The following is a 26,993-nucleotide window of genomic DNA, read 5'->3' as shown; positions in this document are numbered from 1 at the left end:
CTTTTACTTTTTTAGTCTATAGTTTGAATATAAACATTTATGTAAGCTAAATAAAGAAATATTATTTAAAAATGAACGAATTGTCCAATTTCTATTGGTACAAAGTGAAAATATTGTTTCTTCACCAAGTTTTTAGATAAATTAAATAAAAATGATCAGAAAGCACCCATCATGGTATTAGCCTCGCCTAGCTTAGCATACAAACTTAGCCTAGCCTAACAGTCCTGGTTCAAGCTAACAAAGTTCACTCAACATCTGATGCAATACTAACCACAACACACAACATCCAGTTTGTTGTCATTTTTTATGACATTTTGTAAGCTAGCCGTTTCCCTGAAGCTGTAGTGGCTAATAATGCTAACAGTAATATCTCCAGCAGCTGATATTTTTTTCCCGCCACTTTTACATCAGTCTGCTTCTATATATAACATTAGATATGAACCAGAAAAACAACATTATTTTCAACAATTCCCAAATAAACTGATATAAGTTTTTCCCATTTTGTTGAAAAGAATTTGGTAAAATAGCAAATGTTAGCCTAGCTTAAAAACTTTTGCTAGCTAATAAATGTGGTATCATTTTACCACACATATTTGTAAAAACAATAAATGTTAGCTTACCTTAGCATAAAGACTTTTACTAGCCACAAATGTATCATTTTACAACACATACATTAGTTAAAATAAGTATTAGCTTAGCTTGACATAAAGACTTTAACTGATAAGTGTATAATTTTACCACACTTACATTAGTTAAGATAAGTGTTAGCTTAGCTTAAGATAAAGACTTTAACTCTTTAACAGAGAACCTAGACTTAGCTATCAAAATCCATTCAACAGCTGATTTAAAGCTAACTGGTTATTGTCTATAAGGAGTAAAAAGGATGCTAACAATCTAAAATAATGGATTTGTATGAAGATAAACCAGCTGTTATCATTCTCTAGATAACAATTTATGCTTCACTAGTGAGAGTGGGGTCATTTCATGAGTATAGCTAAGCTATGTAGCAACGTTTTGTTTATAAAATAGGCAGATCAGACATATTTGCTTCAAAACGGTTTCCCTGTTTTTCGCATGGCATGTAAAATCAGTCCGCATTATTTTCTGCTACTTTCTGCCTTTGACAGTTTGGTTTAAGTAATCAGTGCCTCTATTTGAGAGGACATGTGAACCATGCTTATCTCTGCTGTGTCATGGATGTCACCTCTGCAAATCTACTGCACAATCCTTTGTGTCAGTTCCAGTCCTTATATTTTGGGTCAGCTGAATACGGGTGAGATTTCCCTGACTGCGTCTTTCCTCTGATAGCTGCTACGCTTGCGTTTAAAAGAACAACGAGAGATCAGATATGTCCAGGCTGCGATGTGTTGTTTATGTGAAAATACAACTGTGAAAATGTAATTCAGAGTTCAGTTGATGTCGTTGTGACAGATCTTATACTTTGATGGTTTTCCAACTGTAAAAACACAAAATCTTACCAAGTATTTTTGTCTTGTTTCTTATGCAGTATCTTAGTACACTTTAAATATGACAAAATTAACTTACAAGCAACTTTTCAGCAAAATATTGGAGCTTGTTTAAGTCAATAATAAATAAAGTTAAATAAGTATTTACTTGAAACAAGCTGCTATATCTTGTTAAAAAGCTACTTGTAAATTAATTTGTCTTATTTCAAGTGTACTAAGATATTTACATTAGAAACTAGACCAGTGTGACTAAAATAGTAATTTCCCTGTTAATTATTTAAAATATTCTCTATTCTGAAGTAAGCAGTTCCTTGAATATTTCACATGGTTAGTTAACAGTTGTGGGAACGTGGCGCCGTGTTTACCGTCTGACTGTTTCGTATTTATACCAAAACACAGAGAAAGACGGAGGACAGAAACAACAGACAGTCGTTTATAAACCAGAATAAAACTGCTCCCTGTTGGATTTCAGGACATTCCAGCTCTTAAAACGGGTAAGTCCAAGTTTAAGATATTAAAATGTTGGTTTTATATTTTCAGTTTCTGTTTGGAGAACTGGGACGTGAATCATTTCTGAGAGAACACCAGTTTGACCTGGACCCACATGCTTGGACTCTTTCTGTCCTTTCATTTTGATTTGTGGCTAAAAACCGGAACTAAAATGTAACTTATGATGGAAAAAAAATACTAATCAGAATTAGCATAAAATCCAACATTTACATTTTCTACTTTTGATTTCTCTGTAACTGGAATTAATGTTTATTGGTCTTAATGGGTTACTTGGATAAAACTTGCTAATTCAAATATATTCTGCTTACTTCCTGTTTTCTTTTTAGCTATAATGCCAAATATACAATTTCTCCTTTAATTGAACCATTTCACATTATGTAGTCTTATTGAAAAGACCACCAATACAAGTTAATGTGTGATGCAAATTCCTGATTTGTTTCTTTAAAAACACCACAAAAGGTTTGGAAAGTTAAAATACACAAAAGTTCACTCTAAAAATGTTTAACTTTAGTCTAATTTATTTAAAGGGGCAGTATTATGTGTTTTTCAGCCACATAGTGCTATTTTACAACAAAATGTGTTACCTTCAGTTGTTATAAAAATGTCATTTACATCAAATATGACTTAAAGAAAATTTACTTCATAATTTAAAACCTTGAAATTTGGCTTCTGTCTCTTTAAGACGGTCCTGCTCTTTCCTAAGCTCCGCCTTCAGGAAGTGATCCCAACATGGCTCCTCTATTAACCCTTTAATGTTTTTCCCAGCGTTTCACTGAGAAGTATCTCCCATAGTGAGGTCAGCTGATAAACAGTCCCACCAGGTGTTTGCTAATTGATGCTGGCTAGTCTGAAGGATCTCTGTAATGCAGAAGCTCTGAGGAGGAGCTACGTCTAGAAGGCGGGGCTAAGTACAACCAGGCGTTTTGTACAGCTGAATGGACATCAAATGATTTCTAAAACATGCATGAAAGAATCAGAGTAAAACTCCAGGTTTGTTTTTAAGAAGGATTAACATTAAAACATGACGTAAAGTTAAATAAAGCCAATTTTACATAATTCAGCCCCTTTAATGGCTGTTGTGCTCGGTGTTTAGATCACTGGTTGCTCTGGGAAAACAATGAGTAGGTACCATAAATAGCATTTGGTATAATGCAACATCATTTCAATCTATCAAGTCTTTCATCTGAATGTTATATTTTATGTATATTTCTGTGGTAGAGCAGCTGCACCATGTCCAGATATGTGGTGAGTGTGCAGCCACAGAACCGGGTCAAAGAGGCCGGAGCCTGGAGCACCGGACTGTGTGAGTGCTACAAAGACATCGGAGACTGTGAGTGAACAACATAACACCAGTGGGATTGTTGGGATGTGTGAGGAGACTCAGCAGTGTGTGTGTGTGTGTGTGTGTGTGCGTGTGTGTGCGTGTGTGTGTGTGTGTGTGTGGGTGTGTGTGTGTGTGTGTGCAGGCTGCTTGGCCTGCTGTTGCCTCCCGCTGTTTACCTGTAAGGTAACGAACGCGGTCGGCGCCTGGCCCTGCCTGCCTCTGCTGGACTGCATCAGCTGCGTTCCTCCGGCCTCTCTGGCCATGAGGGCTTCGGTCAGGGAACGCTACGGCATAAAGGTACCGCAACTCACATAAAAACACATTTTACAGCAATTTACATTTTTATAGGCTGACATCTCCGACAGCGAATTAGGGATATTATAAACAGAAAAGCAAAAGGAATAGATTTCTGCCAAAAAACTCAGAAAAATTTCAAGAAAAACTTGAACATTTCAAAGTTGAAAATTTCCTAGAAAAAACTCAGATATTTTGGGAAAAACATGTAAAGTGCAAATATCATAAAATATTTTTAAATTAGCACCACAAAATCTGTGATCATTAAATCCAGGATGGACTGATCTGTGTGAAAAGATGTTCAGTATTATTTAATTTTAAGAAACACTTATTGAACGCTGAAACAAACAGCTGTTTATTGATATTTTAAAAGCTTAAACGGTTTTATCAACACAACCGGACCTTTAAGAACTTTCATGGTTTTGGTCCAAAATGAAAGTTTGACAGCCGAGAATGCAGAGAGTTTATCAAGTAAGAGTAGCAATTATAGTCAGACGAAACTGACTTTACGCTCCATCCAACTTTCTACCAGTATAATTTAATTAGAGATATCTTAGCATGTCTAGTCATAAATAACTAATTCCAGATATCTGGAATCATGTAACACTGATTTTATGTCAAAACGGCCTGCCGTAATGCGTGACCAGAGATGATAGCCATCAGCTCTCCATGCAGATGCTTGACATGCAAATAGCAAAAAGCTCGTCAATGGCGCTGCAGAAGCGCAGCGAGGCATTTTCTTGTTTTTATTTTCTGGGAAAGTGAGGAGGACAGATAAGGCTGAAAGTGTTTGCAGGCCAGGCGGAGGCTGGAGCGCTGCCACGAGAGAAGGAGGCTGGAAATGTTGGCTCCTCTGAGGGCGGAGTGGGCTGACGCTTGCTGCAGAGCGATGCCAGGACTTCTTCTGAAAACGGGTCCAAACCTGTAGGTTGTTTGTTTTGTAAAGCAGCAGATTTCCCACCAGAGGAGAAAAGCAAAAAGCCATCACGGCACGGATCCTGTGAACAAAGCAACAGATTTATATCGTTGCTTGTTTTTGATCAACATTATCACATAAAAGTAGAGGTTCATTTAGCTCCGGTATTCAGAACATCCAGAGCTGGATGTTTCATTTACTCAGTTATATTTATTTTTGTGTACTTTTAGGAGTATTTTTTAAGTATCGCTATTCTTATTTGAGTTAAATTTATGGATTTTCTTCCCACTGAATGAAAAACAAACATGTTTTAACCAAACGTTCACCAGACACAGACCTGCATTTTCTGCTAAAATTTCATAAGTTTATAAAACAAAAACTGATTTAGAAACATTTAATTTAGCCTGATTTTGTTATTTTTTTGTTACTTATATGAATTAATGTTATTTCTTTCTTTAAAATACCAAAATTTCAATTTAACTTCATATTCTGGGCCGTTTGGTGATGTATTTTTTAAAATATTAAGTAATTAATAATTAGATAATTTACTCAGTACTTGAGTAACTTTTTACCAAATATTTGTGGATTTTCTACCCACTGAATGAAAAACAAAACTGTTTTACACAAAAATTCACCATACACAAATGAATTATTGTCATTTTGGTCCTTAAATGACTCAAACTTCCACTCAACTTTATAATTTGGTCATTTAAATGTTAAATTATTGATAATTTAGCTTTGTAGCTAATTTGATGTCAACAAATTGGGCTTTCTGATGTTTTGAATGAACAGAAATGGAGGCTGATATCAAGATGAGATCCTTCGGTGGTCATTGATCCAATATGGCCGCCTTATTTTCTTCATTTTTTTAGACAAAATGAAGCAGTTGTCTTTAAATCACTGGACCTGTTGCTGTGTTAGTGGGCGGTGAAAGTATTCTGGGTGTTCATGTCACCTCCCACATGAAATCACAGCGAGGGTCGACGCTTTTACATAACGCTGGGAGTTTGTCACATTCTGTGGACGTCTTTATTGTGGACTAGCGTGTCCACAGGAGACGGGTAGACATGGGGAGGAGGAGACGGAGGAGAAGACGTGTCATGGTGGAGGTGAGAAGTGACTAAAAGAGGCTCAGCAGGTGGAGAGAGACGATCATGAAGGAGAGAAAGAAAGAAAAGATTCAGCTTCATCCAAAATTTAGATCAATTTAAAACACTTTTACCACAGTACGTCCAACCATCCTTCCATCCTTCCATCCATCCATCCAACCATCCATCCATCCATTCAGTTGCTCAAATTTAAAGAGACACATAGAACGATATTTTAACACACATTTCAAGAACATAACTTAAAGTACCAAGCTGAGTAACAACATCGCATAGTATTATCCATAATATCCAACAATCTAATATATAATCACACCCGTCTGTATCATTAGGCAAAGTAAACGTAGCCTATGTTTTACAGTGTTTTACGATGTTTAGGTACGGTGATTCCTGCAGATCAGATCTGTGTTCATCTGAACCTGCAGACATTAAAATACCATAGAAGAGATTTTAGCACAACTTGTACTGTTAATGACAGGACAGGTGGTGTTTAATAACAGGACTGGTGGTGTTTAATAACAGGACTGGTGGTGTTTAATAACAGGACTGGTGGTGTTTAATAACAGGACTGGTGGTGTTTAATAACAGGACTGGTGGTGTTTAATAACAGGACTGGTGGTGTTTAATAACAGGACTGGTGGTGTTTAATAACAGGACTGGTGGTGTTTAATAACAGGACTGGTGGTGTTTAATAACAGGACTGGTGGTGTTTAATAACAGGACTGGTGGTGTTTAGTAACAGGACTGGTGGTGTTTAGTAACAGGACTGGTGGTGTTTAGTAACAGGACTGGTGGTGTTTAATAGCAGGACTGGTGGTGTTTAGTAACAGGACTGGTGGTGTTTAGTAACAGGACTGGTGGTGTTTAGTAACAGGACTGGTGGTGTTTAATAGCAGGACTGGTGGTGTTTAGTAACAGGACTGGTGGTGTTTAGTAACAGGACTGGTGGTGTTTAATAGCAGGACTGGTGGTGTTTAGTAGCAGGACTGGTGGTGTTTAGTAACAGGACTGGTGGTGTTTAGTAACAGGACTGGTGGTGTTTAGTAACAGGACTGGTGGTGCACATTAAAATGGCTGCAAACAGATGCGCAACTACTGTACATGTTTGAAAAGCATCAGTAGAGCCTCCTGAGAATTCAGCAAGTGTTTTCTGCGTGGTAAAGTAAACAATAAAACACTTGTCTTTCCAGCAGCCATTGTACACCACCAGTTAAACTAGCTGACCAAACATTCTGGAACTCTGCTTGGGTTGCTAGGTAACGGGCTAGGCTTGGCTGGGGTTGCTAGGTAACGGAATGTGACTCACCAATCAGAAGGTTTTTGAAACGGCTCAAACAAAACATTATAAATTATTACCATTAAAACAGCTGGATGTTTTTTCCAAGCAGTTGAGACTAATTTTGCATAATAGATCCCCTTTAATAGTAAAATATTGTTGTTGAGGGGCAACAAAAGCTCGTTTTCAGGTAACTAGCAGAAGTGAACGGTGGTTCTGCTGCTTTATAAAACAAGAAAAATGTGTCTTCTGCACCTAAATGTAAATGTTCACCTTTCTGCCTGGGCCTCCCACTGATGTTCAGCTCTCTCTCTCTTTCTCTCTCTCTCTCTCTCTCTCTCTCTCTCTCTCTCTCTCTCTCTGTGAGCAGGGAAGCGTGTGGAGCGACTGCCTGTACGGATGCTGCTGCTACACGCTATCTTGGCTTCAGATCTCCAGGGAGCTGAAAAGAAGAGCAGCATCCCACGCCGCCTCCTCTCCTCCGGCCTCCTCCACAGTCAGATACACTGCTCTGACCTCCCTGCAGGGGGCGCACTTGGTCTAGACGCCTCGGGGAAACTTTCTTTCCCTGATGGCAGGAAGTCAGGATTTAATCACACTTCATTTGGCCTGCAGGGACATAACAGACAAAAGTCCAGTTTGTTCAAACTATTTAAACTTTATTTAAAGTCTTTCTGTTTTTTCTATACTGTTTGGATTCTTTATAGCAAAAAAAAATGTTTTCTTTGGTCAAAGTGTCTCTAATAAATATTACTTGTGAATATGTTGCGTAAGTAGTCTACAAATAAATATGTAGAACTATTTTTGTTTTTAAAATTGTTCACTTTGTTGCTTGAAATACCGAATCAGTTATTTGTGTTAAATTTATTCTTTAGGAAATTGTTCTGCGCTGAAAACTCACAGAAACTGTTTTTATTTCAGGAATATGCTTCAAATCTTTGTTTGCTTAATAATTTTTTTTGTCTCAATTTCAGTTTGCACAATATCTTGAAGCTGTAATAAAAACCTTGATTTATACAAATAATGCAGAAAAAGAGGCTAAATGTTTTTTGTAAGCACCTGAAACAATGATAGAAATTGAATTTTAAGATTTTACCCTAGTTTCTCATAACAATGTAAATAAATATAATCGCGTCGGCGGAAAACTCTTTGAACAAACTAGTTTTTGTGTCAAACTCAGTTGGAGTTTAGAGATCAGTTGTTGTGTGGAACAAAAACCATGAGTTGTTCTGGAAGTTCATGTTTTGCTCAAACACGTTTCTCCATATTGTGTTCTTTGTGTAGCAGGGCTGTTATGGCGCCCCCTGGTGCTGGCGGAAGTCTCTAGCAGTTCAACTCGGATCTAAAGTGTTTTATTTTGGTCACTACCTAAAGGATTTTACTTAAAATATGGTTAGCGGAGAAGCATAAATAAAACTAACAAACTGAAGCTAAATGTTCAGATATTTCTGTCCCAGTTAGACACTGATGCTAAGCTAGCTGGCAAGTTATAAAAATAACAGTTTAAAAGTCGCACAAACTTCAGGTGCTTCAAAAATTATGAGCATGTTTACTATCGGGTTTTGATGGGACAAAAAAAAAATCTTCCAAACTAGTTATTTGTTAGTTTATGTCCTTAAATGTTTGAAGTTAAACACATAGCTGCTACAAAATTACTTTTTGTTGTACGTTAGCGCTCCGGGACAAGGCAGCTAGCTGCTACGCACAGATGAGTCACATTTTTAAACTCTCTTTAATAACAGCAGATATGCCACAGGTAGTGGTGACGTACTTCCGTTTAACTTTGCGCCACATAGATGGTTTCCGGTACCGCTTGCTCCTACTGTTTTTAGCCATATGTGGAAGAGCTGTACCACGAACAAGACGCAAAACTTCAAATATCTTATAGCTACTGGTACAAAAACTTTGTTGTGTTGTGTTCAGTAAATAGCCGGTACCATCCAGTGTTTTCAGCAAGAACTTTTAACGATTCTGGCTCCCGTAGAAAAACTGCCTGGCTGCTTTGGAGAGGGAGAGCAGGGTAGGACGTCACATTTGGTGTTTACTTCTCATAAATGTAAACAAATCCCCTTTCATGAATGTCTTCCTTGCCGTGGCCACATGCAGGCCTAACACCGTCGTCATCAGCCTTGAATATCTTTGTCCACGGATCAGGTAGGTGTAGAACTGGGTCAGCTCCGAATCACAACAGATGATGGAGGAAAGATGGTACAGCTGATTTCCACTTTGTCCGGGCACGTCAAGCGTTGCATTTGGAATCACTGTTGGACTCCAAGACCTGGCCGACTGTCGCAGGAACAAGACTATCGCTTCATTGTTACTTAGGAAGTGTTTCCTTTTAAAGACTGACTTGCAGTTTGAACAGTGAGTTTCCCTACTGTTATCCATCCAAAACTTAAACAGAGAGGCGATGTTGCTGAAAGGAAGTGCAGGCAGAATAACAAGGGGACTGCTGTTCAAGAGGTCTAGGAAATCTCCCTTACACTTTACGCAGGTCTTCTCACTGTTCATCAGCATATCCATGTTTCTGTCGCTTGAATTTAGCCAGTCTAAAATAGCTTCCAGTAAGTTTGAAGTTTGATAGTCTTTACCCAAGTCAGACGACAGTTCACTTTCTCTCAGTTCCACCTGAACTCGGGACATTTCCAGTGGGGAAAAATATTTTCCCAGATTGTGAACGGCTGTAGAGATGAGACTGGCACATAACGGTGTGGCTGATGACGATTCAAAAAACTTCTGGGGATTCTGAGAAAGGCACTTTCTGGTAAAATTCAAGTTCAGTATGCCTTGAAAACTGGCGTTAATCCAACCATTTTTTGAAGCGTTGGAAAACGTACAAAAATTGTCAATGTCACTTTCTTCATTTTTGCGGACTTGGTTCTTTACAATATCTGTTGTTTCTGAGAGAACTTTCTCATCGACAGAGCAAGCAACCCCAGCCGGGGAAGTTGGTTTTATTGAGAGATTGGAGAAATCGTTCCCTTGGTCAGCGCTCTCTTCATGGGTACTTTCTTCAAATGTCGTCTTCTTCAAAGCAAAACTTGAGTTTTCAGACGGGCCCGCCAGGCTTATAATGCACTGGGGGAAACCCTGCTGTGTATATATATATATATATATATATATATATATATATATATATATATATATATATATATATATATATATATATATATATATATATATTATTTTATTCTATTTTTTTCAGAAAGGATGACATGTTAAATTTACTGTTTCATAAAAGATCTTTGCAAACTGACTTATTGCACTATTTTTGTTATTTTTAGAAGGCATTTTAAAAAGTCAGAAATAGTCAAAATTGTTGGAACAAGGCCAGTTTAAATGTTGGCTAATAGCTTTACTACATTTAGCTTCAGTATCAAGCTACTTTAGGTGGGATTATTTTGATGCACTCTTCAGACACAAATGTACAAACTGCTTTTTTTTTTTTGAACAACTACAAACAAAACATCAGCACTGATGTGAGAACACAATGACGTACAGTAACTCCAGATAACCTGCTTTTATCACTGTTGTGGATGCCATGATGGTGGAGAACATTGTTTTCCTCTATCAGACATCTTTAACCATGAAGACAGTAAAATAGGTTAAAGCTGTGGCTATTTAAAAAGAACAAGATCTCTGAGATTACAGTTAAAAATACTTTGACTGTCTCATTGTCTGACGTTGGATTGTCATTTTGATGATCTCTCTCCAGCTGGACAAACCAGTCGTTAAGAGGCTTCCTCTGCCACATGTCATGTTTTCTTCTCAGGTGTAAGACTTTCTGGACCACAGGTGAGGTAAGACTCAAAGAGAGTAACCTTAAATTTCTGAATCAGGATTAGGCTTTAGATTATTTCTGTGTGTTTTGGATTAATACTTGGAACTTCTGCATCTTGTTTGGTAATAAAAACCCTTCAGAAACAAAAGTTGTTGGCACAAACAGTTTTAAATGTGTTGGGTTGTAACTTGCCCTCAAAGGACAATTATGTTTTCAAATAAAGCCAGGTTGGTTTGGGTTGCTACTTTAAAAAAAAAAAAAACTGCTGTTTTGGTTTTTACTTAATCTGATGTTTTGTAATCTGATTTGTTAGGTTATCTGAAATATTAAAGAGACAACAGAACAAAAAGTAAGCTAAACTATTTACTCTATAAACAAAATGAATATAAAGTATGTCTGCCATTTATTGAGTTAGTCTGCAACATGTTCCTACACATGAGTAAAATGTATTTAGAAATAACTTAGGACTGTTATTTCCTTTTTATTTCCTTTTGTCAGGAGCTGAAGACATGTCTGCCGACGTCCAGGCGACCCAACCCCGGGCGTACACCATGACCTCTGCGTCCAGACAGTGGTCCTCTGGCATCTGTGACTGCTGCCAGGACAGCGCTCTCTGTGAGTACGAGTCAGTAAGAGTAACTGCTAGCTCAGCATGTTTAACAAGATGAAGATTTTAATAAACCAGATAAACCAGAATTAAAACAGAATGGTAAAGCTGGAGCATGCAGCTAACACATGATGCCAATCAGGCTTTGTCCCTTAGAGTCAACTTGGCCGAGCAGAAAGTAGAAGTTATTTTATCAGTTTCTTTTCTCTGACAAAACTTGGTTTCTGATAAAAGTGTCACTAACGATACAGAATCAAACGTCAAACTACGAGAAGACGGAGGACAAATAATGAGCTCCTTTGATTTCTAACCACATCGATACAAATGTTGAATTTGGGACGTCAAACTGAAAGTATCAAAAGTCTGAGGAGAAATACGGAGACCTCCAAACCTAAAGAGCAAAGAATGGATTAATGGACGGACGGACGGACAAACTGATGGTTGAGTTGTTAGACAGACTGTCTGCTGACTCAGCTTCCTCCAGACTGATCTGGAATCAGGGCGTCCATCTTTAGATGATAATCAATCTGTCCTCATCTGAGGACAGAAGCGTCTCGTCTCTGATCTCTGAAGTCATCTGTAACCTCCTGGGTTCACCCAGCAGCCTGACCTTTCACCCCGACATCATCAACCCGCCTGTCCTTCCTGCAGGTTGCTACGCCTGCTGGTGCTTTCCCTGCTTCGCCTGCCAGACGGCGAAGGAGGCTGGAGAGTGTCTCTGTCTCCCCCTGCTGGACGCTTTCGGACTCATCCCGCCCATGGCCACGGCACTCCGGGCGTCCATCCGCCAGAGATACGGCATCGAGGTTTTTCATTATAATTATATTGCATGTCTGTGACTTTTTGTTTGTCTAATACACTTAGTTTATTTAGTTTTTAGAGTGTGTCTGCTAGTTTTTATTAAATATTGTTTCAATTCAGTTTCGTTTTTATTAGTTATAATAGTAGTTTTAGTTTTTTTCAGAAAGGTCAAAGTATTGTGATTAGCATTGATTGGGTATTCAATATTCAACAGAAGATACCATTAAAAAAATGTATTCAATTATTGTTGAAAAACAAACTGCCTGGTTTTTCCTCTCAACCTTTACTGCCGCCATTTTGTGGACTAGCGTCTTTGCCGCCAGGTGGATTATGGAATGCCGTAAATTGCCGACAGCTGACGTAAAAATTTATTTCACATCAGTACAAAAGGCTAATAAACAGATTAATAAACACAAAAACAATGGATATCAATCTATAACTTCAGTACGTTTTAGTTAGTTTCATAAACTCATTAATTATTTACCGTTTCTATTTATCCCAGTTAATGGAAATATTCTCTCAGTTTCAGTTTTCGTTATGTTCTTAGTTTTAGTTAACTATAATGACCTTGAACTCATCCAGCCTCTTTAATAATTTGTTTATTTACAGAAAAGAATCAAAGTGTTCCCGAGACGGCGGCAGTGTTTATCTGACCTCAGATAATCTGAAACCAGTTCCAGCTCACATCTTGAACTCTTGTAAACTCTTTCTGCTGTGTGGTTTTTACATTTTGTTCTCCGCAGGGAAGCGTTTGCAGCGACTGTGTGTATGCGAGCTTCTGCGGGCCCTGCACTTGGTGTCAGATATCCAGAGAGATCAAGACGAGACAAAACCCAGTGGTGTTTGTCAGCGCGGCCGCCTGATCAGAACTAATGGTCCGCTCCCTCATCAACAACCCGAGAAGCTGACGTCATGGCCGTCATCGGAGAGAGCTGGCGCCCAAAGAGTCGCCACGCTTCATTGGATTAAGAGAGACTTTCACGTGTTTCCAGGAACATCTGATTGAACATTGAGTGAAAAGGAACAAAGGATGGAAAATACGGAAATATTTGACTATCAGCCATGCATTCACATTTTTTTTCTCTTTATTGTAGAAAATACTGCTTTCTTCCACACATTTACTTCTGTTTACCATTTTTATGTAATGGTTGAACAAATATGCATGTATATCTGGGAATATAAGGCCTATTCTTTGCCTTTTAAGTTAATAATATTCAATATGCAATCGTTTGAAACTGTGTATATTTCCTAATAAAAACTGGAAATAAATATTAGTTATGTTTCCGTCAAGATTTAATATGTACACAATAATCCTACGTCCAACCCTACAGACTCCCCACTGACATACCGACATGACATCGGTATGTCAGTGGGGTCAGAGGTGTCTTCCATCCAGTTTTCTGAGGTCCCTAAAATGCTGAAGGTGACAAACCAATCAACCCTACCTCCAACCCTACAAACCCTCAACCCTACTGAAAAACTACCAACCCTACTGACAAATCCCAGGTCCTACCTCCAACCCTACAAACCCTCAACCCTACATCCAACCCTTCTGACAAACTAGCAACCCTACCAACAAACCTCTGACCCTAACCCCCAACCCTACAAACCCCCAACCCTACCCTAAGCCAACCAACAGACCCTTGACCCTACCTCCAACCTAACAAACAGACCCTCTACCCTATCAACAAACCCCAACCCTACAGACAAACCCTCAACCCTACCAGCAAACCCCACCTCATACCGACGTGACATCGATATGTCGGTAGGGTTGGAGGTATCTTACATCCAGATTTCTGAGGTCCCCCAAATACCGCTGACTGCTGAGCATGATCTTAAGCTGTATTTAGCTTTTTGAGTGATGGTGCCAGAGACTTGTGGGGGTTCTGGTGTGTTTCATTTAACATGTAACCAAGTCACAGTTCATGCCTGGCGTCTGAGTCAGCTGTGTGAAGAGCGATATGGGAGCTGGACCGATCCGTTTCATGATGCTGAACAATTAGAGGAAGGAAAAGCCTCAGAGCTGAACTGAGTGTCTCCAGGGAGATTTGCTCACATATCTGGGCTCTGTGTCAAACTTTGTGCAAGGTGTGGCAAATATGGAAAGAACCGCTTGAGGAAAACAGTAATGATTGTTTTTATTTGCAGACCTTCCTTTGATTGAGTAGTCACCATGGCAACAAACGTATACGAGTGCTTCAGTTTCCAGTACTTCGTTATGAGACTTTAAATGTGTGAAAATGTCTCATTGGAAGACAAAAACATCCTACAGAAGAAGAAACTGGCGATTAGAAGGAAGTTTAACAATTTTTACCTATTAAATAAATTGTAAATTTCATAAAATTGGAGATACATCATAATAAAACAGTTCAATGAAACTAAAAGGTAGTTTTTGCAGTGCAGAGTTTTATCAGTTTATTCTTGGTTTAATATTAAAAGTTTGATGTGAAGGAATTTTATCAACTTTGTATTTTGGGAGTTGCGTCGCCTCTCCAGCAGAGGGCGGCGTCACAAATCAGCAGATCAGTCTCAACTTGTTGGGCCTTATCTGAGGAAAAGATTAGATTTTAAACATATCCTCACAAAAAAACATGATTTAAAACAAACTAAAGGTGTTTTTTAGATGCAGTGCTGTGAAAATCTGTTCTATTTTTGCTTTTCTGTCTCACATATTTCAGATAATCAAACCATTTTAAAATCAGATAAATATAACCGGGGTGAACTCAACATGAAGTTTCAAAAATAAGAATTTCAAATATTAAGTAAGAAAAAAACAACCTGGACATTCTTTTCAGAATTGATTTTATTCAAGTCAAGTCAGAACAAAAACAGAAGAAAAGCATCAGATTAGGGGTGTCCAAAGTGTGGGTCGTGGGCCATTAGTGGCACTTAGAATGATTTTGTGTGGCCTTTGACCTCAGTTCAGAAATGGTACAAATTTAGTTCATGGTGATGCACTTTAAAGAAATTAGGATAAAGTTTTTATGAATCAAAAATGATGCAGACAAATTAATCTTTAATTAACCAGAGTTTAGGGGGTTTATTTTTAGAAACCCAGAAATATTTACACAAAAACAGACTTAGAGGCACTTATATATTAGACTAAATTAAATGTTCTCTTTTTTAAAGAGTTCTAATTCTTGGGAATAGAGCTATATTTATTTATTTCCACTTAGAAATCAGACTGTAACATTTCATTAAAATATTTTGTATTTAGCATTTTTTACATGTAAATAATAATAATAATAATAAAGAAAGATAAAATTCTGTGTTGGCTAGATCCTTTCTGCAGCCCGGTGTTGGATGGATGTCTCGATCCAAACATGAAAATGATTTTTAATGATGAAATTCATCCTTTAAGCCTGACTCATTGTTGAGAGGAGGAAGAGCTGCAGCCTTCACAAGCAGCTCCCACTTCTTCTCTGAGCTGCAGCTATTTTTACTTCTTATGCAAAATGTCAGCTTGCTCTGACTGTGGATTATTTTATGGCATCTAGATTTGATGTGAAACTTTGGATTACACATGCACAAACTATCCATGCTGTTTATGAAAACTATTTGTTCCTATGGAGAATAAATAATGATGCAACTTCAAGGGAAGACTGAGTAGTTTATGTTGTATGTTTAGTGGGAGAGTTGTAGTAACTGGTTACATTTGTTTTAGTAACGTTTTGGAAAAAAATAAGCTTTACTACACTATGCTTTTATTTTTACTTTAATTTCTTTTTATAAAGTATCGCTACTCTTATTTGAGAAAAATTTCTGGATCCACTGCAAAAACTCAAAAACTTGCTAAGAGATTTTTATTATCACAGCAGATTATTTCACTTATAACAAGACATTTTCCCCATGTTATAAGTGAAACAATCTGCCAATGGAACCAGTCCTTTTTTCATCAATATTAAGGAATTATTGACTTAAAACAAGCTGCTATATCTTGCTGAAAATTTACACATAAGTTAGTTTTGTCTTATTTAAAATGTTTTGCACTAAAAAAAGACTATTTTTAGTCTTAAAAACATGTTGAGACTTTTGCTTGAGTACAAACTCTGCTACTTTTTCCATTTCTCTACTTTGTTTTGCATGTTTATTCCCATTCCCATCCACCAGAGGGTGCTAAAGCTCCCACCACATTCAAACTCACCCCTACAGTTGATTAAGTACCAGTACCTGCTGTAAAGGGAAGAAAGGCCTACGCTTAAAACATCTGTTTGAAAAACTGAACTGCATGACTAAAACCGATTACATTACACCACATTTTGTCATTATTAGTTACATTTTTAACGTTCAAACAGTAAATGACACCTACATGCTGACTATTTTCTTCATAGATGCTTCTTTTAAGCTGATTTAAATCACTAGTTACATTTACTCAGTTTCACTTGGAAAAAATTTACTTTTAGGAGTATATTTACTAAACTGTACTTTTTACTTTTACTACAGTAATTTTATTATGTATTGCTGCTCTTTAATTTAGTAAATTTACTGGATTCCACTGTGAATAATTTCAATGAATGAAGGAAAAAAGATGTTTTAACCAAAAATTCACCAGACACACACCTGCAGGTTTTGTTAAAGTTCCATATTGATCTAGAAAAATGTTTCTTTTGCCCATATTTTGTTATCTATATGAATTATTTTCATTTTGGTTCCACATAAATGTAAATTTTTATCGATCTGATTATGTAATTCTTTAATATTAAATAATTTGATCAAATACTTAGGACTTGAGTTGTGTTCAAATACTTTTTTACTGTTAAGTAATTTCTTGGCTACTTTTTACTTTTATTTTGTACTAGTGCTTTTCTTACTGACTACAATTCTTACTTCACAGTAACTTGAAATTTCTGCATAAGTTTTATTTCTTAAAAAAATCACCATAGCTTTAATAATTACTAAAATTACAGTAAGTATGCATCCTGTACCTGTAAGATGACAGATGCTAATGCTAGCTTCTCCTCAGGGTTAATAGTTAACCGTAAAACCTTTACAGCAGCCACCTTTTTATGATCACCTTTGTCCCACTCTTGTTGTGGTTTGTGTAAATCCTCAGAGGGCGAGCGAGCGAGGGGAGGGAAAGGCTGCGGCTCGCTGATATGACTGAGCTGGGACTCGATCTGTCGCCGTAATCACGAACGCCCGTGTTATTTTCCCTCCGCTGTATGACCTTGCTGCTTCCTCCTTCTCTCTTTCCCCTGCCACTCCCGTCTCTTTGGAAGGTTTTTGTTGTGTTCCAGAAGCATTTCTTGTGTGCAACCAAAAAGGATGTAAGAGCTTGCTTTTGATTCAGTGACCGGTTTGGAAAAGTACAGAAATATAACCTTGCAGCAGGGCCGGCCAAAGGTTACATAGGGTCTGGGGGTAAAATTTGATTTGGGGCCCCTCTTCCTTTTCAGAACATGTCTACCGCTAACAGTGTCCCGGGAGAGGGGGTGTAAGTTACATTTTCTGAGTTGCCTTTGATTAATGTTGACTGAAAAATAATAAATTTTAGTCTATAGTCCAATTTTTCTTTATTTACCTTTATTATCCCACTGCAATGTATTGTTTTTGTTTTCATCCTGTAAAGCACTCTGAACTGTCTTGCTGCTTAAATGTGCTAAACAAATAAACTTGCCTACTGTACTTTTTGTGCTAAGTTCATGCACATCATTTTGCTAACCAATGCAATTTTCATGATAAGTGCTTGTGTCTTACCTTTAACCCAAAGACTGGACTTTGTTTCATTCAAGGTGTGTAAAAACTGAGTTGTGTGCAAATTAATTCAGCCTGACAAACTGAACAGGCTGACTGGGGAAATAACATGAAACAATAAAATACACAACACCTACTAACTCAAAGAAATACTCCTTTATCAAATCTCAAAAGGAAATTAGTGAATAAATCCATTGAACTACCATGTTCACGAGTAATATTTGATGTTAAATGTGCCATGAACTCTGATGACTTCACCTTTAATCTACAAACTGGACTTTGATTACAAACTGAGGTCATCTTTGTACAAAAGCTCAGCTGTCTGAAAATAAGTATCAAATATTATCCTGGCTCACCGAGGACTGGCAGCACAAATTACACTCTGGGAATCGGGTGCAACAACAGTCAGGTGAGTTAATTAACAAACCCTTTATATGTATAAACAAACAGCACTAAAACCAAACTGAGTACTGATCACTTATGGATCAATTATGCTTTAAAATGTACTATTTTTCCATATTCACTGGTGTGTATATTGTGTGCTGTATTTCTTTATAGCAAATTTTAAAAATGTAACAATTACACAAATGTAAGAAAAAAACAGAATATTTTAAAAAATACACATACATACTGGTTTTTGGCACTGCTTATGACCCATGAAAAGGAGGTGCATTACAGGCACGTGTGTTTGTATAGTCTTAGTTAATAAATTAGGATAATTTTGAGAAGTTAATTTATTGTATTAACTAAATTCACTAGAAATACATTAAATAGATCAAGGTTGTTCAAAGTGAGGTTCGGGGGCCATTTGCGGACCTTGATTTTTTTGTGGCCCACCACACAGCAGTTTAGAAAATTAACTAAATAAATTAGGACAAAGCTACGACTTTTAAATTTAAATCACAAAGCGATCACTTTTTTCAAGCCTTTGGGTTTTCTTCTGTTGTCATGGTAACTAGGACCACATCTACTCATTGACATGCTCTAAAATTATACCATGGTGCACCTAAATCTGCTTTTAATTGCTCTATTCAAACTTTTCAGAATACACCAAGTGTCTTCAAACAAAAACTGACTTAAATTTTGTTTTTACTGCTGAGAATTGACAAAATAGGTTTTCACTTTCTTCATACTAATCCATCTGAGTTACAGAGTAATAACATGCACCTATATGACTCAAGGCAGGTGACCTAGCCTTGTTCCAAGTGGAAGTAAATGAGATAAACAGATAAGTTTGGTTACTCAGTTTACAGCTGTTTTACCAGTTTGAGCTGTTTGCAACTTCCCTGCTTTATGGGGTTCTCTATAAAATACTTGTAATTTGATAGTTCTGATGTTTCATACAAGATAGAAAAACATATAACACAAAAGCTTGTCAAAATAATTAATATAAGTGATTTTTTTTTATTTATTTGTTTAACTAACAACCTTGGTTTGTTCATGTAAGCATTTTTCTACCTCATTTGTTCACTTGTTGTTTACTTGCCACTTATTAAAAGTGTCTGCAAAAAGACAACATGAGGAGAGGAAACAGAACTGCTGTGTAGACAGACTCCAAAATAAGAGCATGAATATAAGCGTCTAACAACTCGAATTATTAACAGTCAAACTTCAACATAGAACAACACAACTTGTTCTATGTTGAAGCAAGTAAATTAGCACTTTAGAATTTATCTGGAAAATTTTAATTGGGGCAAGTGCACTAAACATTATTAAAGTTAGAAAATATGCTCAAAGCTAAACAATTAATTAGCTCTGCTATAGCATATTATTGGAAGTGCATCCACCTCTACATATCATTAAAATATAATAGAGCTATAGATAAAATGTGCTACTATTTGACTTTTAAGGTTAGCTAACAATTATTTAATTTTGTGCCTTTTTTACCCCCAGGAAATGTCCACCACTGCCTCTGTATTCCTGGCACTTCTCTGCATCTTGTTACTCCCATCCACTTACTGTGGAGGCAGCAAGATACTGGTGGTGCCTGTTGATGGCAGCCACTGGATCAACATGAAAATAATCCTTGAAGAGCTTCACTCCAGAGGCCATGAAATCACAGTTCTACGCTCTGCTAAGAGTTGGTACATCCCCAGTAACTCCTCCATTTATACCTCCATTAATGTTCCAATGTTGGAGGATGACGCAGACAGAGACTTTTACATTACAATGATCCAGGATGTCATGTATCGACGGAGCTATCCCAATTTTATACGCACATTTTATCAACAGCACTTGCTCACATCTGCCTTAGGAGATGGTCATACGATTCTGGCAAAATCAGCTGGTAAAATTTTGGAGGATGTTGTGCTTATGAAGAGGTTACAGGATACTAAATTTGACATAGTATTGACAGACCCAGCACTTCCTTTAGGCGTGATTCTTGGTAGTTACCTAAAGCTTCCAATGGTCTATAATGTCCGCTGGATGAATACAGGGGAAGGTCATCTAACTATCGCTCCATCTCCTGTCTCCTATGTTCCTATATCTGGAAGTGAACTTCACCATGAAATGGATTTTCAGGAGAGGATAAAGAATATGTTGCATTATCTCTACAGTGTTTATGAACAGCACTTCATCATTAACCCAGCATACTCAGATCTCTTCCAGAAATACTTCCCTCCTGGAACTGACTTCTTGTCTTTGGAGCTCTCAGCTGATATTTGGCTTTTCAGGGCAGATTTTATCTTTGAGTTCCCTCGGCCCACCATGCCCAATATGGTTTATGTAGGGGGCTTCCAGTGCAAGGAGGCTCAACCTCTGCCTGATGAGTTGGAGGCATTCATGCAGAGCTCTGGGGAACATGGGGTGGTGGTCATGTCACTGGGAACACTGGTGTCAGCTCTGCCTCATGGGATCACAGAAGCCATTGCTGCTGTTTTTGCTGAGCTCCCTCAGAAAGTGATTTGGCGCTTTGTTGGTGACAAACCTTCATCTTTGGGCAAAAACACCAAGCTGGTGAAATGGCTTCCCCAGAATGATCTCCTGGGACATCCTAAGACTAAAGTCTTCATAGCCCATGGAGGAACCAATGGCATGTATGAGGCCGTCTATCATGGTGTTCCTGTTCTGGGTTTGCCCCTCCTATTTGATCAATTTGACAACTTACTCCGACTGAAAGTTCGCGGAGCAGCTAGGATGGTGGAGGTCCGATCGCTGACCAAAGACAATTTCCTGGAGGCTCTAAAGGACATCTTGGAGAATCCATCTTACCATGAAAACATTCAACGTCTCTCTCAGCTACACCGTGACCGACCAATGTCTCCAATGGACACAGCCATCTTCTGGATAGAGTATGTCATCAGGAACAAAGGAGCCGCCCACCTGCAGTCCGCAGGTTTCAGTCTGCCTTGGTATTCCTACTACTGCCTAGATGTAGCAGTCTTTGTACTGGCTGTAACTGGAACCTCCATCTGGGGTTTCATCTTTGTCTGTAGGCTACTCTGCTGTAAGAGGTCCAGCAAGAAGATCAAACCAGAGTAATTCATCAAATTACTTCAGTTTTTATAAATATACAATTTTGCTACAGGGTTCTGCCTGTAGCTGAAGCAAAAACAACAAGCTGTGCAATATACCAACATTTCTTCCTCATATTCAATGTTGCGTTAAGACCATAAAACTAATCTAAACTACATTAAAATGTTAATTCTGGACATATGAATTGAGAAAACTAAAGTGCTTTTGCAACTGATCTGTTACTGAAACAAACATAAGTGTTTTCTCCGTATCCTTATTTGTCAAATCTGAAATTTTAAATTCTAATTGATTACAAAAAATGTATTGCGGAAGACTTTCTGTCCACAACTAATTAAAGATGTTGAATTTAATACTTTTTTTGAGCGTGACGATTCTTTCACCCATATTATTTGATTCTTCAAGAGCCATCCTAAAGGCCTTTCTTGTTCTCATCTATCACAGGAACATAAATTAATTCAAATTACAGCATGAAATACTGTCCCTTCTGTATTCAGTAATTTTGTTACTCCTCTGTGGAGATCAAGCCTCCTTTCCTGCCTCCTGGCAGCAAATACATAGCCATAAATGTGTGCACCAATTTAAAACGGACATATGAGAACAGAGAGCAGTGAAAATGTCAGTAAATGCATACAGGTACGCTCTGTAATTAAAACAAACACCATGTCAGCACAAGCAATAAAATCTTTGTAGCTTACCTTTTGTACACATATTGCACTTTGACCCACAAGCTCAGACTTGCTGGTTGAAACGTGAGCTGAGTGTCAAATACAATCCTGCTTCCTGACGACGGGCAGCTCAAGGCAAACATCTGGAATTGGATTAATCAAGATTCAGGTTTGATTTTTCAGTTTACCTGAAGAAAACACAACTTCATATTCATTGTTTTCATTTTTTATTTTAATCTGAGTGAATTAAATATGTTTGGACTCTGACTACTCTTTTTTTTTTTACATGGTTGTTAATGTACAATGAAGGTTTCATCATATTTGGAGTACACCAGACACACAAGCTGAAGATAAACATGCACATCAGAAGCTTATCAACACAGAGGAGTGAAAAACATATTAGTAATTCTCATGTTTTATATGGAGTCCTGAAAATGGATACAGTCTTCTTTTATTTTGTTTTCCAAGAAAATTGGAAAATATTTGCTGCTAAACTCCAAATACCTTTGGATTTTATGTAGAGATAAACAACTACAAAAGGAAAAGTCAAAGATATTAATAAAGTTGATGAAAGAAAATTTGTTCAGTTATTTTAATTCATCCAAATTTTTTGGATTGTTTGTCTCACTGCCAGACATAAAATCATATTAACCTTTTCTTGTTTTAGATCAAACAGAATTACTGGAATGATTTCTATCTGAAAATTTTTGAACAACATGGAATTTTTTTCCCTTCTTAGTTTTTTTATTTGCGAAGTTGGCATAAACTAAGACTACTATGGCTTTATATAATTTTGGGAGCCCAGGTGATGACTGGGCTCCCAGACATCACCTAACTGGGTGATGACTGGATGAGGCATATAAAGTCTTCAAATCCATAAAGTCTTTATAAGTCTTGATGAGACTTTGCAAATCTCATCAAGACTTAAAAAGTCCTGATGAGACCAAGACTTTTTAAGGCAAAACCTTTAAAAATATTTTGTGTGACATTAATAAGGTGACAAGGCAGCATTTAAGCATAACCTTTGAGCTTTTTTGTGTCCATCGCTGTTCTATGGCACAGCGGTACGCACTTTGTAATGAACATGGCAATCAGTCAGATTTAATGAGGAATTCATTATGTCGTAACACAGACATAATGAGTTCTTGTTTTCTGATTATAAAAAACGACATGTCCAGGAAAAAGGGATATTAGATCCCCTAAATTATGTTAGACAAAATAAAAATGACATTTGTTGGGTATTTAAGAGATAATATGAAAAAGAAAACACCCACAAACTATCGACTAAACCCATACAGATATGCAACGTAAGTAAAACCAGCAGCCTTTCAGCACAAGCACAAATGTTTTGTAACTTACCTTTAGTACATGTATTGGACTTTGTCCCACATGCTCAGGCTTGCTGACTGAGACGTGAGACCAGTATAAAATACAATCCCGCTTCCTGACGATGGACAGCTCAAGGCAAACATCTGGAATAGGATTAATAAAAATTCAGGTTTGATTTTTCAGTTTACGTTATTATGAAAAACATATTTCATTTTGTTCATTTTCTAACTGCTTTTTAAGTTGATCTGAGTGGATTAAATACATTTGTCTTCTGCCATTTTCTTTTACATTTATGTTAATAAGTATTCAGTACTTCATCGTATTTGGAGTGTAACAAAGACCATTACTCTAAAAGTAAGATAAGAAGCCATATTGCAGTTTGCAAATGTAAATGCAATCCCTAATTTTTGGAGTGATATTCTTTGTACTGATGAGACCAAATGTAATTGAGTATAAAAACCATTGCTAAACTTGTCAGAAAAAAAGAGCTTGCTAAATATCTGGCCTTCATTGATCCAAAATACATTTTTCCAGAAGAAAGAGGAAAATTTCTCCTGGAAATTCCTAGAATTTAAAACATGAAAAGTTTAGTAAACTCTTCAGACACTTAAAATGTTGTTTTTTTAACCCTTTGGGGGACTTAAAAGACCATATCATTGGACCCTGTAAGCATTTTACCCTGTGAGGGATCTGGAGGGGTCATACTGATACAGCAAAGGGTTTTCTTTGTGGGTCATTTCGCAAACTGTCGGTCTGATGGGAAAATCCTCCCACTTCCCCACTGTCTGACTGTGACATCAGCCGCGTTCCTCTTGAGCGTCAAACTTACCTTTTCAGTCTGAAATAAATAAACATGATAAGTCATACCCTTTTCCAAAATTCATCTGCGTGATAAAAAAAATCGTTTTGTTTTTCCTTTGCAGAAAATGTCCAAGGCGGTCTCTGTATTCCTGGCAGTCCTCTGCTGTCTGGTGCTCAGATCCTCTTACTGTAAAGGCAGTAAGATCCTGGTGTTGCCTGTTGACGGCAGCCACTGGATCAACATGAAGGTTATCCTGGAACAGCTTCACTCCAGGGGTCACGAAATCACCGTTTTGCACTCCGCCAAAAGCTGGTACATCACCAATAGCTCTTCCATTTACACCTCAATTCATATTCCAACAGTACTCGATGAGATGGACAGGAACTTTTACATGAAAATGATGCAGGATGTCATGGACTGCCGTGGTCATCCTACTTTTATACGCTCATTTTGTCAACACAAATTGATTACAATGCTGTTAAAAGACATGCATAAGATCACGTCTATAATGACTAATAATATTTTTGAGGATGAAACACTAATGAAGACACTCAAGGATACCAAGTTTGACCTCATGTTGACAGACCCTGCGTTTCCTATGGGGGTTATTCTTGGTGGTTACCTCAAGCTGCCAATGGTTTGTAATGTCCGCTGGATTAATAATGGAGAGAGTCATCAATCCATAGCTCCATCTCCTGTCTCCTATGTCCCTATATCAGGAAGTGAACTTCATGATCAGATGGATTTTCTAGAGAGGACAAAGAATATGTTGCATTATCTCTACAGCCTTTATGAGTTGTACGTTGTCGTTAACCCAGCATACGCAGATCTCTTCCAGAAATACTTCCCTCCTGGGACTGACTTGGTGTCTTTGGAGCTCTCAGCTGATATTTGGCTTTGTAGAGGAGATTTTATCTTTGACTTCCCTCGGCCCACCATGCCCAATATGGTTTACATAGGGGGCTTCCAGTGCAAGGAGGCCCAACCTTTACCTGATGAGTTGGAGGCATTCGTGCAGAGCTCTGGAGAACACGGGGTGGTGGTCATGTCTGTAGGGACATTTGTGTCAGTTCTGCCCCCTGAGATCACAGAAGCCATTGCTGCTGCTTTTGCTGAGCTCCCTCAGAAAGTGATTTGGCGTTTTGATGGTGACAAGCCTTCATCTTTGGGAAGAAACACCAAGCTGGTGAAATGGCTTCCCCAGAATGATCTCCTGGGACATCCTAAGACTAAAGTCTTCATAGCCCATGGAGGAACCAATGGCATGTATGAGGCCGTCTATCATGGTGTTCCTGTTCTGGGTTTGCCCCTCCTATTTGATCAATTTGACAACTTACTCCGACTGAAAGTTCGTGGAGCAGCTAGGGTGGTGGAGGTCCGATCACTGACCAAAGAAAATTTCCTGGAAGCTCTAAAGGACATCTTGGAGAATCCATCTTACCGTGAAAACAGCCAACGTCTCTCTCAGCTACACCGTGACCGACCAATGTCTCCAATGGACACAGCCATCTTCTGGATAGAGTACGTCATCAAGAACAAAGGAGCCGCCCACCTGCAGTCCGCAGGTTTCAGCCTGCCTTGGTATTCCTACTACTGCCTAGATGTAGCAGTCTTTGTATTGGCTGTAACTGGGAGCTCCATCTGGGGTTTCATGTTTGTCTGTAGGTTACTCTGCTGTAAGAGGTCCAGCAAGAAGATCAAACCAGAGTAATTTATTTAAAAATTACTTCCGTTTTAATAAATAGACAGCTTTGCTACAGTGTCCTCCCTGTAGCTTAACCAAAAACAACAAGCTGTGCAATATACCAACATTTCTGCCTCATATTCAATGTTAATACCATACAATTGTTAACTATCTTACATTAAAATGTTATTTCTGGACATATTGAATTTAGAAAAAAAGGGATTTTGCAACAGACCTGTTTCTCAGTAAAATACAACATTAATACTAACATTAGAAGATGGTAGTATTAATGTTTATGAAGGAGGCCTGTCAAGGAAAGATGATAGGAAAAAGCCACTGGAAAAACATCACACTTTCAGGGATATTTGACTTTTTATATTAAGGGGGGTTACTTTTATCAAAAGTTATTTCTCTGTGTAGTTGATCGCTCCTCTACAACTTGTATGACATTTTCTGTACACAACTTATAAAAGATGTTGGCTTTAAACCTTATTTGAGAGTGGCAATTCTTTCACCCACATAACTTTGAGAGTATAATTGAGAACGACTGTCTTGCCCTCCAGTGAGACTTAGTAATTTGCTTCTTTGCTCAGAGAAGTACAGGTTCAAAAATGTTTATGTAATCTGAGTTGCGAAAAGAGGGTATAAAGATCTTGTAAGAGTAGCAAGGCCTAGGAAAACTGTCTTGTATTCTTGAGATCTGTGTTCATTGCACATCGTCCTGAAAAAGGTTCTGCTGTTGCACGTTTTTACTTCGTACTAATACGTGATTGGCCTGTGGTTTTCCCAACTGAAAATGGTTGTACAATTCTACTGATTTTATTCTGGATAGTCCCAAAACAATGGAAAGTTAAATACTGTTCAATATGAGTCTCCTGCACAATTGTATACAATCATACAGGGAAACAAAAAAAGTTATGTTGATGGCTGAGATTTAAATGCAAGACCTACATGCTGAAAAGCAACCTGAATTTTTTTTTGCCTGTGTCACAATAAATCAATCTTTGCAGTTTCTCTACTTATTGTCTTGCTGTCATTCTCTGACTCCCGACTGGATCAAACATTTTGTTCTTACGAAGAGGACATGTCAAGGAAAAAGGGATGTTGACTCACCTTAATTTTGTTAGGTAAAATAAAACTCAGATTTGGTCTTTTAGAGATAGTGTGAAAAAAAGGAAATGTAACCACACTTTCCGCAGCCCAGCTATTGACTAAACAGATACAGATATGCTACATAATTATACCAAACAGCCTTTCAGGA

General features: G+C 37.8%; 3 protein-coding genes, 1 long non-coding RNA gene and 1 pseudogene across 7 annotated transcripts; 4 read left to right on the top strand and 1 right to left on the bottom strand.

Moving 5' to 3' along the window:
• Window positions 1-1,694: 1,694 nt before the first annotated feature.
• On the top strand, window positions 1,695-7,838 carry LOC102221151 (placenta-specific gene 8 protein-like). 2 transcript variants are annotated; one of them, XM_005810406.2, is made up of 4 exons: window positions 1,695-1,960; window positions 3,200-3,306; window positions 3,443-3,597; window positions 7,263-7,838. In XM_005810406.2, the coding sequence occupies exons 2-4, from the start codon at window positions 3,207-3,209 to the stop codon at window positions 7,434-7,436; spliced, it is 429 nt and encodes a 142-aa protein (XP_005810463.1). In that variant the 5' UTR covers window positions 1,695-1,960; window positions 3,200-3,206; the 3' UTR covers window positions 7,437-7,838. The 2 variants fall into 2 exon arrangements, with proteins under 2 accessions (XP_005810463.1, XP_023201737.1); XM_023345969.1 differs by having other exon boundaries at window positions 3,195-3,306.
• Window positions 7,839-9,431: 1,593 nt separating this feature from the next.
• LOC102216616 (cornifelin homolog A-like) lies at window positions 9,432-13,293 on the top strand. Its single transcript, XM_023346884.1, has 5 exons — window positions 9,432-9,896; window positions 10,608-10,692; window positions 11,172-11,288; window positions 11,932-12,086; window positions 12,825-13,293. The coding sequence occupies exons 3-5, from the start codon at window positions 11,183-11,185 to the stop codon at window positions 12,942-12,944; spliced, it is 381 nt and encodes a 126-aa protein (XP_023202652.1). The 5' UTR covers window positions 9,432-9,896; window positions 10,608-10,692; window positions 11,172-11,182; the 3' UTR covers window positions 12,945-13,293.
• A 4,292-nt stretch (window positions 13,294-17,585) lies between these two features.
• On the top strand, window positions 17,586-21,602 carry LOC102238425 (annotated as a pseudogene).
• A 371-nt stretch (window positions 21,603-21,973) lies between these two features.
• On the bottom strand, window positions 21,974-26,928 carry LOC111610960. Its single transcript, XR_002753835.1, has 3 exons — window positions 26,846-26,928; window positions 23,277-23,389; window positions 21,974-22,060 (listed from the first exon to the last, which is right to left on the bottom strand). It is a non-coding gene; the product is annotated as an uncharacterized LOC111610960 (long non-coding RNA).
• LOC102218139 (UDP-glucuronosyltransferase 2B20-like) lies at window positions 22,010-26,219 on the top strand. Of its 3 annotated transcripts, none has more exons than XM_023346213.1 (2): window positions 22,010-22,086; window positions 24,170-26,219. In XM_023346213.1, the coding sequence occupies exon 2, from the start codon at window positions 24,173-24,175 to the stop codon at window positions 25,757-25,759; it is 1,587 nt and encodes a 528-aa protein (XP_023201981.1). In that variant the 5' UTR covers window positions 22,010-22,086; window positions 24,170-24,172; the 3' UTR covers window positions 25,760-26,219. The 3 variants fall into 3 exon arrangements, with proteins under 3 accessions (XP_023201981.1, XP_023201980.1, XP_023201983.1); XM_023346212.1 differs by lacking the exon at window positions 22,010-22,086 and adding an exon at window positions 23,328-23,415; XM_023346215.1 differs by lacking the exon at window positions 22,010-22,086 and adding an exon at window positions 23,435-23,600.
• Window positions 26,929-26,993: the final 65 nt, after the last annotated feature.

Source organism: Xiphophorus maculatus, chromosome 14 (genome assembly GCF_002775205.1).
Source record: "Xiphophorus maculatus strain JP 163 A chromosome 14, X_maculatus-5.0-male, whole genome shotgun sequence".
Classification (NCBI taxonomy): domain Eukaryota; kingdom Metazoa; phylum Chordata; class Actinopteri; order Cyprinodontiformes; family Poeciliidae; genus Xiphophorus; species Xiphophorus maculatus.
The sequence above is the reverse complement of the archived record's forward strand: the minus strand, read 5'-3'. Positions and strand labels throughout refer to the sequence as shown.